Source organism: Panthera leo, chromosome D1 (genome assembly GCF_018350215.1).
Source record: "Panthera leo isolate Ple1 chromosome D1, P.leo_Ple1_pat1.1, whole genome shotgun sequence".
Lineage (NCBI taxonomy): Eukaryota > Metazoa > Chordata > Mammalia > Carnivora > Felidae > Panthera > Panthera leo.
Genome location: NC_056688.1, coordinates 110,079,108 through 110,101,537, shown reverse-complemented (window position 1 = coordinate 110,101,537; position 22,430 = coordinate 110,079,108). Strand labels below are relative to the sequence as shown.

The 22,430-nt window shown below is 61.9% G+C and overlaps 2 protein-coding genes across 4 annotated transcripts; one reads left to right on the top strand and one right to left on the bottom strand.

The window, feature by feature from the left end:
• The first annotated feature begins 311 nt into the window (after window positions 1-311).
• On the top strand, window positions 312-13,757 carry PITPNM1 (phosphatidylinositol transfer protein membrane associated 1). Its single transcript, XM_042904216.1, has 24 exons — window positions 312-474; window positions 1,423-1,541; window positions 3,247-3,461; window positions 3,546-3,667; window positions 3,844-4,068; window positions 5,531-5,857; window positions 5,934-6,029; window positions 6,112-6,219; window positions 6,892-6,953; window positions 7,047-7,297; window positions 7,626-7,815; window positions 7,898-8,005; window positions 8,277-8,434; window positions 8,525-8,730; window positions 9,196-9,366; window positions 10,015-10,179; window positions 10,427-10,575; window positions 10,693-10,803; window positions 11,257-11,373; window positions 11,537-11,685; window positions 11,771-11,920; window positions 12,001-12,184; window positions 12,469-12,597; window positions 13,233-13,757. Exons 2-24 carry the CDS (start codon window positions 1,464-1,466, stop codon window positions 13,494-13,496), a joined length of 3,735 nt encoding a protein of 1,244 aa, XP_042760150.1. The 5' UTR covers window positions 312-474; window positions 1,423-1,463; the 3' UTR covers window positions 13,497-13,757.
• A 583-nt stretch (window positions 13,758-14,340) lies between these two features.
• Window positions 14,341-21,133, bottom strand: LOC122199298 (aryl hydrocarbon receptor interacting protein). Of its 3 annotated transcripts, none has more exons than XM_042904217.1 (6): window positions 20,895-21,132; window positions 17,216-17,395; window positions 15,820-16,008; window positions 15,182-15,358; window positions 14,945-15,086; window positions 14,341-14,656 (listed from the first exon to the last, which is right to left on the bottom strand). In XM_042904217.1, the coding sequence occupies exons 1-6, from the start codon at window positions 20,991-20,993 to the stop codon at window positions 14,451-14,453; spliced, it is 993 nt and encodes a 330-aa protein (XP_042760151.1). In that variant the 5' UTR covers window positions 20,994-21,132; the 3' UTR covers window positions 14,341-14,450. The 3 variants fall into 3 exon arrangements, with proteins under 3 accessions (XP_042760151.1, XP_042760152.1, XP_042760153.1); XM_042904218.1 differs by lacking the exon at window positions 20,895-21,132 and adding an exon at window positions 20,324-20,773; XM_042904219.1 differs by having other exon boundaries at window positions 14,484-14,656; window positions 14,953-15,086; window positions 20,895-21,133.
• Window positions 21,134-22,430: the final 1,297 nt, after the last annotated feature.

Genomic DNA, 22,430 nt, shown 5'->3' with positions numbered 1-22,430 from the left:
CCGGGCTCGAGGGCTGGGAAGAATGGGGATGGGTCCAGCCATATTTCCAAGGCACACAGGAGGGCTGGGCCAGGGTGGAGATAGGAAGTGTTTAGGGGATCCCAGAGAACACGGAGTGAAAGCGCCAGCATTTGGAGAACTGCCTCTTCCCCTGCCGCCTGGGGGGAAGGAAGCAGGGGCCGCCCTCCTCCGCCGCGGGCGGGGCCGCCGGGACCCCGCTGAAGTGGGGAGGGACAGCAGGGCCCAGGAAAGGGGCGGGGCGGCCGCCGTGACGCGGCGGGCGGCGGGGAGGGACAGCAGGGGCGCCGGCGGGCGGACCCGGAGGAAGGTCGGGGCCATGGGCCCGCGCTGCGCCTTCAGAGGGTCCGGCCACCGCTGGAACCCGAGGCTGGGGCTGGGGGTGCCCCGGGCTCCGACCCGCGGCCCGTCCGCCCCCGCCCGCACCGGGTGAGGGGCGCCCGCCCTAGACTAGAGGTGAGCCGGGACGTCGGCGGGCGGGCGGGCCAAGAGCGCGGCAGGGGACGGGGACGCAGGGGAGCAGAGGGAAGTGGGGACAATGGGGCCTCTCGCCCGCTCGCTGGGTGCGAGGTGGGGAGGTGGGAGGGGTGCCTGCAGCGGAACCGGGGCGCGGGCGGGCGGAGCGGGTCTCCCAGGGTCGGGGCCCGTGGGATACCCAGCGGAGCGACTCTTGCCTCAGCTCGAAGAGGGGTCAACCCCGGGAAGGATGATGGGGTGGCTGCACAGACGTGCCGGGGGTCCAGGAAGGATGCTGAGGCGGGGAAGTCGAGGACTGGGCTGCCGGGCAGAATGGGGAAGGCAGATCTGGGGGCAGGAGGGTTTAGTTATCTGGTCCTGGAAGGTAGGTTCGGGGGGGGGGGGTGGGAGGACACTGACAGACGTTACAAGGAGGGGCGCACGGGGCTGCTCTGCGGAGACACCCCGGGGGACAAGGTTCTAAGTGGATGTCTGGGAGTGGGGGGCAAGCGACCCCACCGACTAGGGGAAAGGGATGCAGGGGGCGGGCCCCGAGGGGCCGGTTGTGGAAGGCGGGCCGGGAAGGAGGGCACCGGGGCTCCCGGGGGTGGGTCCCCGAGGGATGCGGTGTCAGGGGGCTTAGGACACTGGCGCGGCGGGCCCGCTAGCCCGGCGGCCCGCGCCCGCCGCTCCGGGGGGCCCGCGTCAGCGCGCGGTTGCCATGGCGACGGGCGGGCGGTGAGGGGGGGGTGGGGGGACGGGGGCCGCGCGGAAAAGAGGTCAGCGCTCAGCCTCGCTGCGGCTGGCGGCGGCGCCGGGCTCGCCTCTGCCTCCCCCGTGGCGGGCCCGGGCATGGGGTCCCGCGGCCCGAGCCCTCCGGCCCGCGCGCAGGGCTCGGGGCCGCGCGCCGCCGCCCCGCACTGACTGCCGCGCCGTGCCCTGCGCCAGGCGGAGCGGAGGCCGCGCGCGGCCGGCCGAGCACCTTCAGGATGCTCATCAAGGAGTACCACATTCTGCTTCCCATGAGCCTGGATGAGTACCAGGTGGCCCAGCTCTACATGATCCAGGTGAGGGAGGGAGGCAGCAGGAGCCTAAGGGGGGGGGGGGGGGCACACTTCGTGATGGGGTAACGGCAGGAGCGCGCAGGCCGCACCTGGGACGAGGGGCCGGGCCGCCTCAACAACCCCCCCCCCCCCCCCAGCCCGGCTCTGGGGCCTGGAAGGACTCAGAGCCTAGGGGAGGACAGAAAAGTCCCCCTTCCAGTGCGGGGAGGGGGGCGGCGGTGGGAAAAGGGACAGAAGGGCCTGGTGGTGCCTCCCCATCCCCCAAGTGCCCGGCCCGGCTGGCTGGTTGCTGGTTGCGGCTCAGCCCACTTCTGATCTCCTTTAATCCTCCTTAGAATCGTAACCCCTTGCGGGAGGGAAAGGAGCGCCTGAGGAGGCAAGAGTGAGAGGCAGGGAGCGAGGAGGGGTGCTGGGTGGTAGAGAAGACTGGAAGCGGGTCCCCAGGGGGTCCTGACAACCCCAGGGGGTCAGGGAAACGGGGTGAGGACCAGACCCCAAAACTGTGACAGAGAGGCGCAGGCAGGGATCCAAGAGGTAGGGGTCTAGACTTGGGCTGTGAGACGCATGGGGCTGGGCAGGGGGAGAAGAGGGTGGGTGCAAGGCCTCAGGGAAGCCCCAGAAATGAGGGTCAGGGTCTGAGGAGACAAGAGGGCCAGGATCCAGCCTCAGGGGGTTGAGTGGGCCAGGTTCAGGCTCCAGAGCTATAAAAGGGCCGTATCTGAGTGCTCTCAAGCTATAAGGGGTGTGGCAGGGGCCCATACTGGGGTCTCGGGGAGGGAGGGGACTGGCGTCAGGTTCTCGGAGGATCTCCCTGATTCTTCCAGCCCACCCTCCCCGGCCTCCTTGCTGCCCCCGGAGCACATGCCACACACTCCCACCCCAGGAGCCTGCACTGGCATCCCCTCTGCCTTGATAGCTCCCCCCACCCCACATCTGCACTCCACCGTCTACCCTCCCCCACTTAAGTCATGTTCAAATTGTGGTCATGTTATCTTCTCAGGCTTTCCCTGATCATCCTGCCCTAATTGCCAATATGCCAATATGCTATAATCTCAACCCAATATCCCTTACCTTAGTCTACACTTTCTTCTTCCCATAACACTTCCCACTTCTTTTTTTTTAATGTTTTTATTTATTTTTGAGGGAGAGAGAGAGAGAGCGCGTGCAAGTGGGGGAGGGGCAGAGAGAGAGGGAGACAGAGAATCCCAAGCAGGCTCCAGGCTCCCAGCTGTCAGCACAGAGCCCGACGCGGGGCTCAAACTCACAAACCGCAAGATCATGACCTGAGCCCTATTCAGACGCCCAACCGACTGAGCCGCCCAGGCGCCCCAACACTTCCCACTTCTAATATACCCTGTCACTTGGCTTCTGTTATGTCCCCCGCCCCCCTCCACTAGAACTTAAGTCCCACAGGGCAGGCAGGGATCTTTGTTTTATTCATCAGCAGGTCCCAATTAATATAATCCCAATATGCCTGGAACAGAGCAGACAATAAATACACGAGTGAGTGCTGGGCTGCGAGCCCTGTGGAGGACGACAGCAGCTGTGGGCCTGATCCCAGGGAGCTGCAGGGGGCCAGGGTCAAGTTGCAGGGAGGTGGGAAGGCCGGGACTAGGGCTCCAGCACGGTGCAGGGGGCCAGGCTCAGCTGGGGACCCCAGGAGCTCAGCTGAGGCCGAGCCGCCCATTCTGTTCTGCCCCGGGTGCAGAAAAAGAGTCGGGAGGAGTCGAGCGGTGAGGGCAGTGGTGTGGAGATCCTGGCCAACCGGCCCTACACGGACGGGCCCGGCGGCAGCGGGCAATACACACACAAGGTGTACCACGTGGGCTCCCACATCCCAGGCTGGTTCCGGGCGCTGCTGCCCAAGGCCGCCCTGCAGGTGGAAGAGGAATCCTGGAACGCGTATCCCTACACCCGAACTCGGTGAGTGGGTGGGGCAGGCCTGGGGCTACAAGGAGAACAGCCCCGGTGGGCACAGTAGTGACCCCACCCCTGCCCTCCACCCAGGTACACCTGCCCCTTTGTGGAGAAATTCTCCATTGAAATAGAGACTTACTACCTGCCTGACGGGGGGCAGCAGCCAAATGTCTTCAACCTGAGTGGAGCAGAGAGGAGACAGCGCATCCTGGGTGAGGCCTGGGGCCAGTGAGGGGACCCTAGAGCCCCTCTCAGGCCACCTGCCCCCTCGGTGGGCAGCCTCTGACAAGTCCCAGACTCTGTCCTGGCCTCGGCTTCCTGGCTGCAGGGAGGAGGTGGCAGGGACGCAGGGGGTCCGTGTGGCTCAGTGCCGCTGGAACCCCCTCAGATACCATCGACATCGTGCGGGACGCCGTGGCCCCAGGAGAATACAAAGCAGAAGAGGACCCCCGGCTGTACCGCTCGGCCAAGACTGGCCGGGGACCGTTGGCCGATGACTGGGCTCGCACAGCGGCCCAGACCGGGCCCCTCATGTGTGCCTATAAGCTGTGCAAGGTCGAGTTCCGCTACTGGGGCATGCAGGCCAAGATCGAGCAGTTCATCCACGATGTCGGTGAGCACCCAGCCACAGGAGGCTCCCTTTACCCAGCATGCACCAGGCCCCGTGTTTGAGCCAGGGACGCTCCCCGTCTACTGGGGACACAGAAGCACAAAGCCATCGTTTCCACTTGATATGGTGGCACTGAGGCAGAGGGGAACAGCACAGCCTGGCTGGGGGCCAGGGGAGCCTAGCCTTGAGGTGGAGGTAAGAGTCAGGAGGGCAAGAAGCCGGGGGCCTGAGCTCTGAGGTCCACGCAGGCTCTGACGTTCAGAGATGCTGCTTCTCATCCGTGAGGCTTCCTGGATTCTCCCACGTTCTGTGGGCCCGGGGAGACTTAGAAACTCTCGGAAGGGTCAGCAGCCCTAACCAGCAACACACGAGGAAGTACAGGCTGTGACTCTGACTCATCCTCTTGGGGTCCCTCCCGCTCCCAGCTCCCCTTCTCACCCTCCTAAAGCTAACCCCACAGCCCCTGCAGCTCAGCCCTGCCCCGTCCCCCAGGTCTGAGGGTGGGCCGCCTGCAGGTACAAGAACCCCGGATGGGGGCCTCTGGGGGCCTGGGCTCCACGGGACCTCTATTGAGCTACTTCGCGTCTCTGCATCTTTGTTTTCCCTTCTGTGAATGAGCAGGAGGCCGGGCCAGGTATCAAGACCTAACATCGACTGAGCATTCACAACATGCAAGTTCCTTTGCCGATCACTTCTCATGCAAGATTTCCTCTAACGCCCTGACACCCCTCCAGAGTGGGAGCTACGATTCCCATTTTACAAATGAGGGAATGTAGCTCAGAGAATAATCCAGGCTCCTTGTCTTGCGTTTGTAAAAATACCAAAAAGCACAAATAAGAAAATGAAATCACCCACAGATACCCGCTAGTAAGATTCCGATATATATCTCCTTCCAGGAGTTTATAATTATAATCCAACCATTATTAATTTCTTTCCTAGATATTGAAGCTCCTAACTTTATTCCTCTGCTTAAGATGAAAACATCCCAGAATGGGTATCATCTTTCACTACAAACTTCATTAAGTGCCAACGCTTCCATTAACTGTTCACACCTTCATTAACTATCAACAATTTCATTAACTGTTAATGCCTTAATTGATGACTTCTCGGAAGAAGTCAGCAGGAAGCCAGCTGAAAGACAGCAAGAAGTGGCCTTGGTCCCAGCTGCCCAGAGTGTTGGGGTTGGGTTCGTGCTCCGAGTTGGGGTGTCCAGAGGCATGAAAGAGGCAGGGACAGAGGGAGGGAGCCGGGGCAGGAAGGCAAATGCCCCAGTTTCTATTCCCGTCTCCTGGGTGGCACCAGCCTCGCCCTACTCCGTGGCTCTGGGTGGGTGGTGTGCCCAGGGGAGCCATCACCCGCTGTAGAGGGCTGGGAATGTTGCTGCCCGGGGGGAGGGGGGAGCAGTGGCAGGGAAACTCGGGCTCGGGGCGCGGGGGGACACGTTCTGACGCCCGGGCACCTCCAGGTCTGCGTCGAGTGATGCTACGGGCCCACCGCCAGGCCTGGTGCTGGCAGGATGAATGGACAGAGCTGAGCATGGCTGACATCCGGGCGTTGGAGGAAGAGACTGCCCGCATGTTGGCACAGCGCATGGCCAAGTGCAACACGGGCGGTGAGGGGCCCGAAGCCCAGGCCCCTGGGAAGCCTAGTGCTGAGGCCCGGGCTGCGGCCAGCCACGCTGGCACCCCCGACGGGCCCGAGGCGCCCTCCGGCCCCGATGCCTCGCCCGATGCCAGTTTTGGCAAGCAGTGGTCCTCATCTTCCCGCTCGTCCTACTCATCCCAGCATGGAGGTGAGGCTGGGGCGCGGGGAAGCGAGGGAGCCGCCCTCGGGCCGGACCCCAGGCTGAGACCGAGGTGGCCCTGCAGGCGGCGTGTCTCCCCAGAGCCTGTCCGAATGGCGCATGCAGAACATCGCCCGAGACTCTGAGAACAGCTCCGAGGAGGAGTTCTTCGATGCCCACGGTCAGCACCAGAGCCCTGCTGGGGGCAGGGGTGTCCCTGAGCGGCTCCTACTGCCCCATGACACGGCCCCCTGTCCTTTTAGAAGGCTTCTCGGACAGTGACGAGGTCTTCCCCAAGGAGATGACCAAGTGGAACTCTAGTGACTTCATTGATGCCTTTGCCTCCCCCGTGGAGGCTGAGGGGCCCCCAGGTAAAGACCGCCGGCCACCAGCACCCTGCATGCAGGGGGCACTCGGCACCGCCCAGCCCTCAGCTTAGCGGGGCCCTAAGTTGAGCGCCAATCCAGAGAGAGTGTGCGGTGAACACGCAGGTGAATGATGGGCGGGTGAGCGAGGAGAGACGGGGGCTTAGAACGGACTCCAAGTTCAGACATAGCACAAAACGTGGAGGAATTAACGTGGAGGCCGGGAAGGCGACACGGGCGAGGTGAGATGTGAGCCGGACTTTGCGGGGTTGCACCAGCTCCGTCCCACAGAACTTGCAGCCATGACGGACATCCACCAGCCACGTGTGGTCTTCCGGCACGTGGACTGTGGCTCGTGAGCCTGAGGAGCCGCAATTGGTGTCGTACTTTAATTCCTTCCCACTTAAACAGGCCCGTGTGGCCAGTGGCCACCATATTGGACAGGGCAGGATTAGAAGGAGTTTTCTAGGCAAACGGGCATTGTGGGGAGGAGGCGTCCCTCTCAGCAACGGGACGAACACGTGCAAAGGCCCGGCAGCGTGAGATGCCCCGCGAGAGTCTGGTGAGAGAGGTCAGAGGAAGAGGCAGACAGCGAAGTGAGGGTACCCGCAGTGCCGAATGAGGGGACCCCCGCAGGCCCCTCGGTCTCCTTCACTGGCTACCCCCCCCGTCCTATAGACCCTGGAACCGAGGCCACCAAAGACATCGGGGATGGGGCCCGAGCGCCCAGGGACTCAGAGGTGAGTACGGCCAGCCCCCCCCACGTCTGCAGTTCTGCCCCACACCAGGCAGGCTACTGCTCTGACACCCAGGCACCCCGTTGTGCCCCACAGGGCCCAGACGGAGCCGGGGAGCTGGGCGCCGAGGCGTGCGCCGTGCACGCCCTCTTCCTCATCCTGCACAGCGGCAACATCCTGGACTCAGGCCCCGGAGACGCCAACTCCAAGCAGGCGGACGTGCAGACCCTGAGCCTGGCCTTTGAGGCCGTCACACGAGTCCACTTCCCCGAGGCCCTGGGCCACGTGGCGCTGCGTCTGGTGCCCTGCCCGCCCATCTGCGCGGCCGCCTATGCCCTCGTCTCCAAGTACTGGTCAGGGGCGGAAGGGCGGGGGACACACAGGGTCTCCAAGGTGCAGACAGCCACCGGGGGCTCCCGGGACCAAAGAGGCCCACGAGGGAAGGGGCGGGGGAGGGGCGAGGCGGGGAGGCCAGCCACCCACCGGGCTGGACTTCAGTTTCTCGTCAGTGGCTCCATCACAAAGGCCCCCTGGGTGCCGATGCTCCCCACAGAGGCGCCTCCGCAGAGCTGGGACTTGCCAACAGGCCCAGGGGGCTGGGAGGGGGCGGTGGAGGGGCCGGAGGCCCTCCCTCCCACCCACCCACCCACCCACCCGCCGCCCCTCCTCCTCCAGCCTGAGCCCCTACAGCCACGACGGTGACAGCCTGTCCCGCTCCCAGGACCACATTCCACTGGCTGCCCTGCCACTGCTGGCCACCTCATCCTCGCGATACCAGGGCGCTGTGGCCACCGTCATCGCCCGCACCAACCAGGCCTATGCCGCCTTCCTGCGCTCGTCGGAGGGTGCCGGCTTCTGCGGGCAGGTCAGGGGTCGGGACGGTCCAGGGAAGCTCGCCGCTGGAGCCCTGCGTCCGTCCTCCTGATGGCGCTGCTCTCCCCAATCAGGTGGTGCTGATCGGAGACGGCGTGGGCGGAATCCTGGGCTTTGACGCACTTTGCCACAGTGCCAGCGCGGGCACCGGGAGCCGGGGCAGCAGCCGCCGAGGGAGCATGGTCAGTGTGGCCGGACCCTGCCAACTCAGGAGGGGGCTGTTTCTCCAGCTCTAGGTCTCTAGGTCCCCCCGCCACACACACACCGCCTCCCCGCAGTAGGACTTCTCTTCGGGCAGCTTCCCTGCTGCTTCGCTCTGTCCCCTCTTGGGCTCTGCCCCAGTTCCTTCCTTGAGTCCCTGCCCAACCTCCAAGCCTCTCTCCTCGCTTCCAAATAAGTAGAAATCGAATCGTCTCCAACCCTAAGGATATTTTTGTCCCCTGTTCTGTCTAGAACAATGAGCTGCTCTCCCCGGAGGTCGGCCCAGTGCGGGACCCCCTGGCAGATGGGGTGGACGGGCTGGGACGGGCCAGCCCAGAACCCTCAGCCCTGCCTGCCCAGCGTACCCCCAGCGACATGGCCAGTCCTGAGCCCGAGGGTGCTCAGAACAGGTGACACTCCTGCCCCATCACCCGTGCCCTGGGCTTGTGCTGGGCCGTGGAGGCAGCAGCGCTGAGCACCCTCCCCCCCCCCCCCCACAGCCTGCAGGCGGCCCCCTCCGCCACCTCCTCCGGGGAGCCCAGGCGGGCAAGCACAGCCTCCTGCCCCCCTGCTGCCACTTCTGAGGCTCCTGATGGCCCCACCAGCGCCGCCCGCCTTGACTTCAAGGTCTCCGGCTTCTTCCTCTTTGGCTCCCCGCTGGGCCTGGTGCTGGCTTTGCGCAAAACCGTGATGCCCGCCTTGGAGGGTGAGCCCTGAGGGTGGGGGTGGCAGCCACGCCTTTTCCTTCATCTGTCCCTCTGCCGTCTCCTTCGTCCCCCACGAGATGCTGGTGTTATTGCCGTACCTCACTGAACAAATCAAACGGCCTGGTTAGAGAAGGGGAACCTGAGGCCCAGAAACTTGCCAAGGCCAAGTTTCCCAAAGCGCACCAGGAGGACCTCAGGCCCACACACGCTGTTCTGCGTGAGCCGGGGTCTGACTGACAGGAGGAAACGCTTCATCCTGAACCCCGTCGGCAGATGAAGGGTCTGCTCTCTTCTTAGCTGAGTCACCTGTCTCACATTAACAGGACCCTGGTGACCTCTTGGGGAGTACAGGTCGGGAAGGGCCGGTTCAGGGTCACCCAGCATGCCAGGTGCTGCTTCCCACACCCCCTACCTTCCAGCATGCCCAGCTGAATCTCCTCCTTCCTTTATCTTCTGGGTACCAGTGGCCCAGATGCGGCCCGCCTGTGAGCAGATCTATAACCTCTTCCACGCGGCCGACCCCTGCGCCTCCCGCCTCGAGCCCTTGCTGGCCCCCAAGTTCCAAGCTATCGCCCCACTAGCCGTGCCCCGCTACCAGAAGTTCCCCCTGGGAGACGGCTCATCCCTGCTGCTGGGTATGCCCCCAACCAAGATAAAGGGGAGAAGGAGGAGGGCACTAACAGGGAGGGATGGGGATGGGCACCCCTCCCCCAGGAAGATGTGAGGTGGTTCCTATATCATTGGTAGCCTCTCATGTCGCCACTTCCAGGACCAAGGAGCCCTACCCTGGCCCTTTGTGAGGTCTGGATTCCCCAAGACCCTCTGACATTCTCTGCCAAGGAGTGGGGGGCAGCGGTGATGTCTGGGTTAAAGAGAGGAGCCAGGGTGGCACCGGGGTGCCAGTGTCTGAGAATCGCCACAATGTGGAGGGGCTGCTGTATCTGTATCTGTAGGGGTGTAGCCATATACACGTGTGTTCACGGATTGGTATGGGGCATGTACACGTGGGTGTGCCAGCGGGTACCCGTTTGGCCCCATGAGACAAATGGGACTGCACTGGGGTGGTGGTGACAGGCATTCTGGAAGGAACACAGTTGGCTGTTGGCCCCTTTTCACTTCCACCCAAATGTAGGGCACTTCAGCCTCAGCCAAGACCTGACCAGGGAGGGCTGGCAGGGAAGGTGGTGGATGTGTGAGGGCCAAGCTGTCCTGGAACCCTCAGATGGGAAGCCGGGAGGGCGGCCCGGCTCAGACCACGGCTCAGGCTGCCCCACCTTCCCCAGCTGACACTCTGCAGACCCACTCAGGCCTCTTTCTGGAAGAGCTGGAGATGTTGGTGCCCTCCACACCCACCTCTGCCAGCGGTGCCTTCTGGAAGGGCAGTGAGTTAGGCACTGATCCACCGGCCCAGCCAGCTGCCCCCAGCACCACCAGTGAAGTGGTTAAGAGTAAGTCAGCCAGCCCCCCAGACTGGGGAGGGGACCCTTATTCTACCTCCCAAAGCCCAGCTGAAACACCCTTGCCCCCCCCCCCGCCAGCATTTGCTCTGGGACGAGGGGGACCCCGGTACCCATCCCTGGGCTTGGCAAAGAGCAGGCTCGGCAGAAAAGAGGGAGGAAAGAGTACCCAGGGGCCAGACACGTGGGCACGAGGTGGGAGGCCACCCCTGACTCCCTGCCCAACGTGGCCGTGCAGTCCTGGAGCGCTGGTGGGGGACGAAGCGGATTGACTACTCGCTGTACTGCCCCGAGGCGCTCACCGCCTTCCCCACCGTCACGCTGCCCCACCTCTTCCACGCCAGCTACTGGGAGTCGGCTGATGTGGTGGCCTTCATCCTGCGCCAGGTGGGCTCGGGGATCGGGCATACAGGGTGGGAGACGAGCACTGGACAAGGATGGGGAGCCGCCGGCCAGAGGAGGGGCAGACCCAGGTCCCCCGGTCACGTGGCCTCGCGTGCACAGGTGATCGAGAAGGAGCAGCCACAGCTGACGGAGTGCGAGGAGCCGTCCATCTACAGCCCGGCCTTCCCCAGAGAGAAGTGGCAGCGCAAACGCACGCAAGTCAAGATCCGGGTACGTGCCCGCCCCCTCGGGTCCTCGGGAGATTCTGGGGAGAGAGGCCCAGCCCTCTCTCCGCAGCATCCCCGCCCCTCGCCACCTTCCCGCGACCTCCCCGGGTGCCGTCCAGCCCGCTGTAGTCCTGGCCCCGCCCCCTCGAGTCTCGGTCCCGCCCCTGGGAACCAGGAACCTCCTCCCCTTCCACCGCTAATTCGGGCCTCGGATCCCAGCTCTCCCCACCCAGCCTCATCCTCTGCATCCCGTCCTGTCACGGCTCCGCTCCCTGGGAGCCGAAGTCCGCACACAGGCACTCGGGACCTCAGGTGGGGGGCGGGAAAGCGCCCACCACTCGGGCCTCGCTCCTCCTGCAGAGGCCCCGCCCCCACCTGGGCTAGGGTCCCCCTCAGCAGCCGCTCCTGCATCCACGTCGTCTCCCGGCCGCGGTCTCACGCCGTCTCCTCTCGCCAGAATGTCACTTCCAACCACCGGGCAAGCGACACGGTGGTGTGCGAGGGCCGCCCCCAGGTGCTGAACGGGCGCTTCATGTACGGGCCCTTGGACGTAGTCACGCTCACCGGAGAGAAGGTCAGGACGCGGCCGTCTTGGCCCCGGGTAGACCCGCCCCCATCGAGCCGACCTCGCACCCGCAGGGAACTCTCGGTCCCGTCTACCCCCGACGACAGCCCGCCCAGACCCTCCTCCGCTCAGGCTCCGCCCCACGGGCCCCCTCGCCCGCTCTCCCCACCAGGTGGACGTCTACGTCATGACGCAGCCGCTGTCAGGCAAGTGGATCCACTTCGGCACTGAGGTCACCAACAGCTCCGGCCGCCTCACCTTCTCGGTGCCCCTGGAGCGCGCGCTGGGCATCGGCGTCTACCCGGTGCGCATGGTGGTCAGGTGAGCGCCAGGCGGGCGGGGCTTCGGCGGGGCGGGGGCTCCGCCAGCCTCGACCCACGCCGCTCACGCCGTCCGTGGGCCGCAGGGGCGACCACACGTACGCCGAGTGCTGCCTGACCGTGGTGGCCCGCGGCACGGAGGCCGTGGTCTTCAGCATCGACGGCTCCTTCACCGCCAGCGTCTCCATCATGGGCAGCGACCCCAAGGTGCGCGCCGGCGCAGTGGACGTGGTCAGGTAGGAGCGGCGCCACCCGGCTGGTCGCGGTGACCGACCCCACCCTCGGAGATGGAACCGACCGCCGTCCCACCCCACAGGCACTGGCAGGACGCCGGCTACCTGATCGTGTACGTAACGGGCCGGCCCGATATGCAGAAGCACCGCGTGGTGGCCTGGCTGTCGCAGCACAACTTTCCTCACGGCGTCGTCTCCTTCTGCGATGGCCTCACCCACGACCCGCTGCGCCAGAAGGCGATGTTTCTGCAGAGCCTGGTGCAGGAGGTGCGGCTGGGGAGGGCCCGCCCCCGCCCTCGTCCCCGCCTGGGGCTGTAGGACTTGTGCAGGCCCATCTGGTCCCACCCCCACGGGCCCGGGACCCTAGTGGTCCGAGAGGCCCCTAGTCCTCTGGACTAACTCCCGCTAGTGTCGGGGCCTGGTGACCTAGGACCCCCGTGGCCCCGCCTCCTTCCGGCTAGACCCTCCCCGAAGCAATCAGACCCTGGATGCCCAGCCGAGCGCCCCAGTCTCACGGCCCTAGGGTGGCTGACTGGCTTCTCCTGCCACAGGTAGAACTGAACATCGTGGCCGGCTATGGGTCCCCCAAAGACGTGGCCGTATACGCGGCCCTGGGCCTGCCCCCGAGCCAGACCTACATCGTGGGCCGTGCGGTGCGGAAGCTGCAGGCTCAGTGCCAGGTGAGAGCCAAGTGCAGGCCGGGATTGGGGGCTGGCCGGGGAGCCGGAGCCTGGGTGTGAGGCCACGAAGACCACCTCTGTGAAGAAGCACCTGACGGGGGCGGCTACAAAAAGGCCAGCTGGTCTCAGGGGACTGGGCTCCTCCTAGGACAGGAGTCATAAACAGCTCGAAGCTGCTGGGCAGGGATAGGTAACAGGCGGAAGTGTGCTCAAGACCTTGAATGTTCGTATCCACCCCCGCATGGCCCTGGCCATGGACCTTGAGCTTCCTGAGCCTCAATTTCCTGTCTGTAGAACGGAAGTGATGAAATGGCACCAACCCCCACAGCTTTCACGAACACCACTTAATGCCTACGGGGGTGGGAACAGAGTAGGTGCTTACTGTCAGCCGCTGTTACTTCCCGCCAAGATCCCAGGAAACTGAAGCCCGGAGAGGGGCAGAGATAGGAGGAAAGCCGGGGTGCTCTGGCTCCCGGTCTGGGGTTCCTATCTGCTGAGAGAAGACACCGGGTCAGGCTGTGCCGGGTCCGTAATGCTGCCAGCACTGCCCACGAGCCTGGGGGACGGGGACAGGTGAGGCTGCGTGTGGGCCTGAGACCAGCAGTGCCCTCAGCCCTACCCGTCTCTGCCCACAGTTCCTGTCAGATGGCTACGTGGCCCACCTGGGCCAACTGGAGGCAGGCTCCCACCCTCACGCCCCCACGGGGCCCTCCAGAGCCGCCCTGGCCAAGAGCAGCTATGCTGGGGCCGCCCCCGTGGACTTCCTCCGCAAGCAGAGCCAGCTGCTTCGCTCCAGGGGGCCCAGTCAGGTGGAGCGGGAGAGCCCGGGGACACCGCCCACCACCCTGGCCCGAGGCAAGCCCCGAAGCATCAGCCTCAAGTTGGACAGCGAAGAGTGAGGCCCGGACCGTGGTGGCCGGGAGTTATTTATTCATGCACTCGAGGGGCCCGAATGGCACACGGGGGGGAGGCTGGGGGCCCAGACCTCTGGCCCCCCAACCCCACACCCTACATCTTTGTCTGCCCCTCGGTGTTACTTCCCTTTCACGGGGGAGGCACCCAGCCTTGGTGGGGGGGGGGGGGGGGGGAGAGGAGGAGGATGCGGCCCAGAGGCTTTTCCAGTGTGTGTGAATCCATGAAAATAAACCACCTGCATCCCACCTGACTGCCCACCTGTCTGGTACCACAGGGCAACCGAGCCCAGTTTCCAGTTTGATGGGGACACTGAAGGGCAGAGGGGCCGGGATGTGACTAGGGTCACACAGGTTAGAGGCGAGGCCAGGATGGGGGCCTGGGCCTTGGAGGTCTCATGGAGGGCTGTGTCCTCCCTACCTGAGGCCTCCTCCTGAATAGTCCTCCCACCTCATCCAGCCCTCCAGACCTGAGCCGGCCTTTCAGTTCGCAGGGGCCCAGACTGGGCTTCCGACTGAGTCCTCTGCCTCCCGAAGCAGGGGCCGTGAGGCCACGGGACCAGAGGCTGAAGGGGAGAGCTGCACTGGGGGACCGTCTCACTCGGAGCCCCCTGGCTGTGCCTTTGTCTCCCCCTGAAGACTGAAGGCTCCCAGGCACCTCAGCTGGCACGTGGCCAGCAAAACACACTTCCTTTGTGACAGAGACCATCCTCCTTATCTCTGTTGGGGACACTGAGGCCCAGAGAGGGAGGACCCCGATCCTTTGCCTCCCAAGACCACCCGAGTACCAGGAAATGCTGTCTCGCAATGGAATCAGCCCGGCAGGACCAGGGAGAGATAAATACGGCCTTTATATACAGAGAAGCATGACGGAGCGGGGGCAGGGGCGCTGGCGGCAGCAGCAGGGGGCAACGCAGGGCAGGCAGGGCCGGCAGAGCCCCATCAGTGGGAGAAGATGCCCCGGAAGCGAGCCTTGTCCTCTTCGTCCTTCTGCCGGATGCGCGCCTCCAGGGCCCGAAGCTCACGGCTCACGATGGGCGCCAGGGCGGGGTCCAGCTCCAGCACCTTGGCAAAGTCAGCCTGGGCCTCCTGGGCATTCCACACGGCCGCGTGCGCCTTGCCCCGCTTGAAGTAGGCCTTGACGTTGTCTGCAGGGGTACCAGCGGGCAGCAGGCACGCGAAGGCATGAGTGGGGGGGACCAGCCAGCCATCCGACCTGACTTCTGGCACCACGGGCCCCTCGTGGGGCAGAGCCCTCCCGACCTGAGGATGCCAACCACACCTCCGACCCCATGACACATTCATAGGTCACTGGCACAGCAGGGCCCCCGGCCCCGCCTGGGTGGAGGACATCTGTGCGGGCTCGTGCAGGGGCTCGGCGGCTGGGCGGGGGGCGGTCAGAGGCCCAGTTGTGCAGCCCGGTGCCCCGCGCTCACCGTCATACTTGTTGAGGATGGAGGAGCAGTGGTCCAGCACCTCGTAGTACTCCTGGGCCACCAGCTTGCACTGACAGTAGTTGAGCAACAGCGGCGTGATCTGCTGATCCAGCTGGATCCAGTCAGGGGACCCAGGCTGCTCCTGGGGGCAGGGGGGGCGGGGAGAGGGCAGGAGATGCTGAGAGCTGGGTCCCTTGGCGCCACCTCGCCCCCTCCACCACAGCCTCTGGGCGGCACCTTCATCTGCAGGTTCTTGAGGCAGGCGATGGCGTCGTAGTACTTGGCGGCCGCCTCCCTCACGTGGCCCTCACGGTACAGCCGGTTGCCCTCCTGGTGGATGACCGGCACCGCCTTCGCCTTCTCCTCGTCCGTCATCGCCCAGGGGTCCTGCTGGTACGTGCCGGGGTTCTCCACCTGCCAGAGCGCCGGCCAAGTCAGGGGGCGGCCCCAGGGGCACCCCCGCTTCTCCGGCCGCAGACCTGACCTCTGGGCCGGCCGGGCCTCTGGACGCTAAATACCAGAAACAGAGCCCCTTGCTCATCCGGTGACCAGTCAACAAACAAACGCTCTAGGAGCACCTCCTACCTGGCGAGCACTACCAGGTTCCAGGGATAGAACAGTGAACAAGATGGGGACAGTCCCCACCCTCACAGAGACGGGTGGAAGCAGAGGGGCCCCAGGAGGGACACCCACGGGGACTGCCGGGGGCCCCGCCAGCTGTTCTCGTACCAACACCCCTGTCCTGTCCCAACACCCGCCCCCAACAGTGCATCCACTGAGCCCAGCAGCCCCAGGCAGGCCGGCAGGGCCAGGTCCCGCGGTGAGGCCAGGCAGGGCTGGTTTGGTGAGGCACCTGGGGCTTGGTGGCCCCTCACCTTAAGCATCTCAATGTCGAAGATGAGAGGCTGGGGGTTCTGCTGCAGGGCGTCCAGATCGGCATGGCCCAGGGAGCTGTGTTCGTGCATCTGGGCGATCCCGCAGCAGTGCCGCTGGCCCTCCAGGGGGTCCTTGCCAGCCGCGATGTTGCGTAAACTCTTGGCCACCAGCGGATACAGGACCACGTGCTGCAAAAAGGCGAGCGGGCACCAGGGGTTCTGTCAGCAGGGGCTACCTGGTCACCGGGCCCAAGAGGCCCAGCCCCTGGCCCCACCACCACCTTCGAAAGGACACTGAAGCCCAAGGAGGGGCAGCAACCGGTCCGGTTGCAACGCAGGAGGGCCTTTCCCTCAGGAGTCCCCGGGCCTCCCAGCCTTCTATTCTGGCCAAGTCCCCAGCTCTTGCCACACTCTCTGGCCACCAAACCAAGCCAAGCACCTACCCCTCCTACCCCAACACAAACACACACTCTCCCTCTCCCTGTGAACCCGTCTCCCTGCCCTTACAAGTTCAGCGGGATTCATGCCTCTTCCCCCATCTTCCTGGGGGTGTGGCCCACAAGCTGGACTTGTCACCACTACTGGGGTCCCCTACGTTCTGTTCTCAGTGTCTCTTCCTTCTCCCCCCCCCCCACCCCCTTCAGGGCCTATCTCAGGGCTGGGCCTAAGGTAGGGCTCAAAGCCCTCAGCGGAGACCTCTAGGCATAGAGGACCTGGCCTTTGACTTTCACTAGGAACAGCTGTTGAGATGATGGGACCCAGACTCCCCAGTTCAACCAGCTCCGTTCACGGTCCCTACTGTCCGCAGCGGGGGCAGACTGCTACAGTAACATCCAGCCGGCAGACATGTCCTAAGTCTCGGTGCTGAGCATTTTGAGCTGGGGGTAAACACATCCAATCCCTGCTTTGCTGTAGCTCAGACCCAGGTAGAGGACCAGATCCTGGTCACACAGGGCATAAGGGGTTAGAGGATCCAGGGGAGGGTGTTGAGCCAACCACCGGCAGTCACGGAGGGCTTCCTGGGGGTAGTGAACCCAGGAATTCACTTTGAAGGATGAGGGAGAATCTTGGCTGAGAAGGGGATGGAAAGGAAAGGCAGGGAGGTGAGTGGGAAGGGAAAGCTGACAGGGGTCAGACCCTACAGCTTATGTATGTCTAGCCTGGCAATGATTAGGAGCCAGAGAGGACTGAAGAAGGAGTCATATGGGTCATGTACAATCCCCTGGCTGCAGCCTGTCTACGAAGAGGGGAAGGCAGAAGAGGCCAGGACCCTAACGTCCCGTTGGTATGGCGCCCTAGAGGGAGTTGGAGGAGGCCTAACCAGGGCAGAGGCCCTGGGATGGGGAATAGGGGATGACTGCACAGACACGACAGGCAGGTGCGGGACATCGGGTACCTTGACATCGCAGCAGAACTGGGCGATCTCCCCTTCACGCATGGTGCACACGATGGTCTCCCACACAGGCAGCTTGAACTTCTTGCCAATGATGAGCTCCATGGGCTTGCCACGCACCCGGCTGTCATCCAGCACAGTGCCCTCCTTGTCGCTGTGCAGAGTCCGGTAGTGGAATGTGGCCTGCGGGCCACATGTGGGATAAGGCGAGGGCACACACTCCCGCCAAGCCCCCAAGGACAAGCCCGGCTCTCAGCCTGCAGATAGCGCCAAGGGACAGGGCTTGCCCGAGGGTCACCACCTGACCTTTAGCCCACCACCCAGGGGAAGAAACTAAGTCACAGAGAGGGAAGTAAGGGGCCCAAGTCACATGGCTGGGTGGTGGGGGGGACGGGCTGGGATGGGATCTCAAGCACTCTGGCTCCAAATATCGTTTCCACAAATATTTACTGAGCACCTACTACGTGCCTGAGCTCTGTGCTAGACACAGTAGTAGGTAAAGCAGACAAAAGACCCTGTGCCCATGGAGTTCACGTGGAACTTCTAAAGGAAGGAGATGAGCCTCAAACAAAACAGTGGAGCTAAGGGTTATGGATCAGAAGATAAAATGCAGCAGAATAAGACAGGGCGAATCTATACACAGGGCAGCGGGGGGACTCTCTGAGGAGGCAACATAAGCAGAGATCCGAACAGAGTACAGAAGAAAGCACACCAGACAGATGCTGGGGTACAAAGGGGTGTGAACTTTCTAGGCCAAAAGAGCAGCAGTGGGATTGTGTGGTGTGTTCAAGAAGCATCAAGGCAGGGGCGCCTGGGTGGCTCAGTCGGTTAAGCTTCGACTTCGGTTCAGGTCATGATCTCGCGGCCTGTGTCGGGTTCTGCGCTGACGGCCCCGAGCCTGGAGCCTGCTTCGGGTTCTGTGTCTCCCTCTCTCTCTCTCTTTCAAAAATAAACATTTAAAAAAAGAAGAAGCATCAAGACAAGTGTGGCAGAAGCAGAGTGAACGAGGGGAGGGGTGCACTGTGGGGTCACCGGGGTCTGCAGGGATGGATCCCGCAGCACCTGGAGGATGTGGTGAGGACGTTAGGGGAGTTAGGAGACTACCACAGTAGGCCTGGGGGGACAACAGCGGCCTGGACCAAGGTGGTAATGGGAGAGGTGGTGAGAAGCAGTCAGATCCCGGCTGCATTCTGAAGACTTGTGGAACCGAAGAGAACTAAAGGGGCCGCAGAGACTGGGGGGGTGTTTTGCCTGAGCAACCAGAAGGTCGGGGGGCCCTTAACTGAGACGGGGAAGGCTTGGGCGCAGTGGGTGAATCTGAGCTGCTGACCAGACATCCAAGCGGAGATGGTGATTTGGGAGCAGGTTTAAGGAAGAGGTGCAGCCAGAAATACACATGTGGGGGACGCCTGGGTGGCTCAGTCGGTCAAGCATCCTACCGGATTTTGGCTCAGGTTTGTGAGATCGAGCCCCGAGTTGGGCTCCAGGCTCCGGGCTCATGGTGCAAAGCCTGCTTGGGATTCTCTCTCTTCCTCTCTCTCTGCCCGCCCCCCCCCCCACACACACACAAGCATGTGCACATGTGTGTGCTCTCTCAAAATAAATAAATTAAAAAGATAGCTTCACATTGAAAGAAAGAAAGAAAGAAAGAAAGAAAGAAAGAAAAGAAAAGAAAAGAAAAGAAAAGAAAAGAAAAGAAAAGAAAAGAAATACACATGTGGGAGTAGTCCGGGCAAGGAGAATTTCTTATTTTTACTTTTTTTTTTTTTTTTTTTTTTTTTAACGTTTATTTTATTTTTGAGACAGAGAGAGACAGAGCATGAACGGGGGAGGGGCAGAGAGAGGGAGACACAGAATCGGAAACAGGCTCCGGGCTCTGAGCCATCAGCCCAGAGCCCGACGCGGGGCTCGAACTCACGGACCGTGAGATCATGACCTGAGCTGAAGTCGGACGCCCAACCGACTGAGCCACCCAGGCGCCCCTATTTTTACTTTTTTTAATGTTTATTTAGTTTTGAGAGAGCAAGAGAGACAGAGTGCAAATGGGGGAGGAGCAGAGAGAGAGAGGAAGACACAGAATCCGAAGCAGGCTCCAGGCTCCAACTGTCAGCACAGAGTCCGATGTGGGGCTCGAACCCATGAACTGCGAGATCATGACCTGAGCCAAAGTTGGATGCTCAATGGACTGAGCCACCCAGGCGCCCCTACTATTATGTTTTAAATGTTTATTTATTTCTGAGACAGACCACGTGCACAAGAGGGGAAGGGGCAGAGAGAGGCGGGGGACAGAAGATCCAAAGCGGGCTCTGGGGCTGACAGCAGAGACCCCAACGTGGGGCTTGAACTCAGAGCCACAAGATCATGACCTGAGCCGAAGTCGGACGCTTAACCAATTGAGCCACCCAGACGCCTGAGAGTTTTTTAGAGATGAGCCTGGGGGAAATCATCTGGTGGTGAGTGCAGAGAGAAGAAATCTGAAGACTGAACCCTTGGCAGGACATAGAGAAGCCCACGTCAACAACAGTACCTATCCCACATTGTGGGAATGGAAGGAAATAAACTTGTGTAGCATTTAGCACAGTGCACTAGTAGCATTCAATCTAACCTGGGGATTGTTATTTAATAACCAGGACCTTCTTCAAGGCCATCAACCCCCCGGCCCACGGGAGCATGCATCCACACCCACACCTCTTCTCTCCGCTCAGAAACGATCCCTCTCAATATAACTGATCACCAGAACCATGCAGCTCCCCTCTGCTTTCAGGGCACTCACACCGAGCCAGGCTAGGATCTTTACCCGCCCAACCTTGGCACAGTTCTACCCCAGGAGCGTGTGTTCATTCACAGCTGCTCTGACTTATGGTGTCCTCAGTCTAGGCCAGGATCTTTGATCTTTCTCTCCCTGTGCATGTTCTGTGTGGCTGCTCTGCTGGGCCCAGGGGCTGCCCCTGGGAAGCTCCTTACTCTACAGACAAGTGGCAACCGGGAAAGGCACTCCAGGAGGAGGGACCTGCCTGAGCAGAAGCACGGAAGCCCGGAGGCATAGGTTGTCTGGGGGAGGGGATCAAAGAGGACTGGATGTACCAAGGAGGAGGGTGGTAGGTTCTTTACCTTCCGAGCCCTAGTCCCAGCCCTTGTCCGTCCTGAGCAACATCACTTACAGCTGCCGAAAGGCTCTCGTCTGGCAGACCTGACCTCTGGGCATATTCAATGGGTTTGCGTGCCCTGGGGCCTCACTTTTCCCATCTAAACAATGCGAGCTGGTTTAACTGTTTTCAGTAGGCCCTCCTATCTATACAAGAACTTCAACCTTACAACCCGGAGGCCCCGGGCTCCCTTCCCCAGTCCTGGGGCACCTCCAAGGTCCCAGGTTTCCTGCTCCGGGTCTCCTCCAGCTCCGGGTCGGCTTAGACACTGAGGCCAAACCCCTGCAACGTTCTTACGATGACTGACGGCCTCCCCGACCAATGCAGCCACACGGCCGAGCCACGGGGCGAGGCAGACGTATCCAAATTCACCCCGTACTGAAATTCAGACCAACCAGCGTCGAGCTCGGCATGTGAGCAGTAGGGTCACCGGCCACTACTATCTGGGCATGCGCAACCTCTCGCCTAAGGCCTCCTCCCGCCTCGCATGCGCACCGCGCCGCAGAAGGGTTGAGGGGAGGGGGCTAGGCACGAACCTTGGTTCCATCCTGAAAGTCAGGGAGTTCTCCTCGGCCTTCCTGTATCACACGCTTCTGGATCCCGTCCTCCCGGAGTCTTGCGATGAGATCCGCCATCCTTCTTCCCCGCTGCTCTCTTTCGGTAACTTCCGGACCCGTTCGGCAGCTTCCGGACCTGCTTCGGCAACTTCTAGCGCTTCGGCAACTTCCGAGACGGCGCCATTTTGGCTGAGGGCGGACGCCAAAAAGGGACTAAACGTAGAAGCGGACGGTGATTGGTTGTCTGCGCGGCGGCCGAGCGCGCGCGTCACCCAGGGGCGGGGCCTGAGACCCTCTGGGGGAGGGACGGGGTCCGTCAGGGAGGCGGGGCCAGGGTCTGCCCGGCGGGGCGGGGCGGGGCGGGGCGTCCCTTGCAGTTGCGTCCTTGTGTGGCTTTGGACCGGCCCTCGCGAGTGGTTGTGGGCCTCGCCCCCCGCCAGCCCGTTTAAAGTTGTAGTAGTTGGACAACATTACAGGGCTCGGAGAATGGGAGGACCCCATCCGCAACGCCACTCCCTAAAACTACTATTATTGTGTATTCTTTTCAGGCCTTTTCTTTTTGCATCTCTAGCACAATGGTGACTTTTGCGTCCTGGATTATTCTCTTTAAAAATAGATAAGTGAAAAATTACAAATAAAACGAGGAGTAAGAGGGAAGGGAGGGAGGGCTTCAGTGTTCCTGGGAGTACAGTAAACTCCCAAGAGACTGTGAGAGCCCCTTGTGGGCTCGGGAGTAGTGTGTCGTCCACTGAATCCACAGTGACAAGCACACAGTAGGTGCACATTAAATATTAGGAAATACATAACTGAGGGAAGTGAGGTACTTTGTGGGCTAAAGCAAGGTTTCCCTCGGCCTCTGGAAACTAGCCGTGAACAATAGCGGTAGGAGTCTTCTCCCAATGTCAAGGTAACCCAGTAAGGGGACTGTCTTGAGGTCTGAGCCGGACCTTCATCGTATCCTCCTAACTGGGAAGGATTATTGTCCCTCCCTTCTGAGCCAGGTGCTAAAGGCTTCAGATATTTACTGTGATTCATTTCCCACAACAAGTCCCCCTAGAGAGGTGGGACCTCAAAGCGGAAAAGGAAATGTGCTTTGTTTGCTTGGTTTTTGCGTTTTACCAACACAGGAAGTTTTATAGGCAAGTTCTGCCAAATTTTGAAGCAACAAGTAGTCTGTATTTTATACACATCGTTACAGAAAATAGAAAAAGTGGAAAAGGTGACCAATATATTTTATGAGCTGAGTTTAACCTTGATTGTTCCTGAACCAGGTAAGGATACCACAAGACAAGGAAAGTATTTTTACTGATAAGCGTAGATGTGGAAAAGACTAATTGAGATATTAGGCTAATTGAATCCACTAGTGTATATAAAAAGGCATCAATATGCTAAGTGAAAGTCATTCTCGAAAAGACAAGTTAGGGGGCGGGGGGAGCGGGGGAGGTGGGGGCGTCTGCGTGGCTCAGTGGGTTAAGCGTCCTCCTCGGATTCCTGGTTTCCGCTCAGGTCATGATC

Coding starts and splice junctions, on each gene's coding strand:
- LOC122199298 (XM_042904217.1), bottom strand. CDS start 20,993: ATGGCGGATCTCATCGCAAGACTCCGGGAGGACGGGATCCAGAAGCGT. Junction 15,087..15,181: donor TCAAGAACCTGCAGATGAAG/GTGCCGCCCAGA, acceptor CCCTGCCCCCAG/GAGCAGCCTGGGTCCCCTGA. Junction 14,657..14,944: donor CATCCTCAACAAGTATGACG/GTGAGCGCGGGG, acceptor GTACCCCTGCAG/ACAACGTCAAGGCCTACTTC.
- PITPNM1 (XM_042904216.1), top strand. CDS start 1,464: ATGCTCATCAAGGAGTACCACATTCTGCTTCCCATGAGCCTGGATGAG. Junction 5,858..5,933: donor CTACTCATCCCAGCATGGAG/GTGAGGCTGGGG, acceptor GTGGCCCTGCAG/GCGGCGTGTCTCCCCAGAGC. Junction 8,006..8,276: donor GCAGCCGCCGAGGGAGCATG/GTCAGTGTGGCC, acceptor TGTTCTGTCTAG/AACAATGAGCTGCTCTCCCC.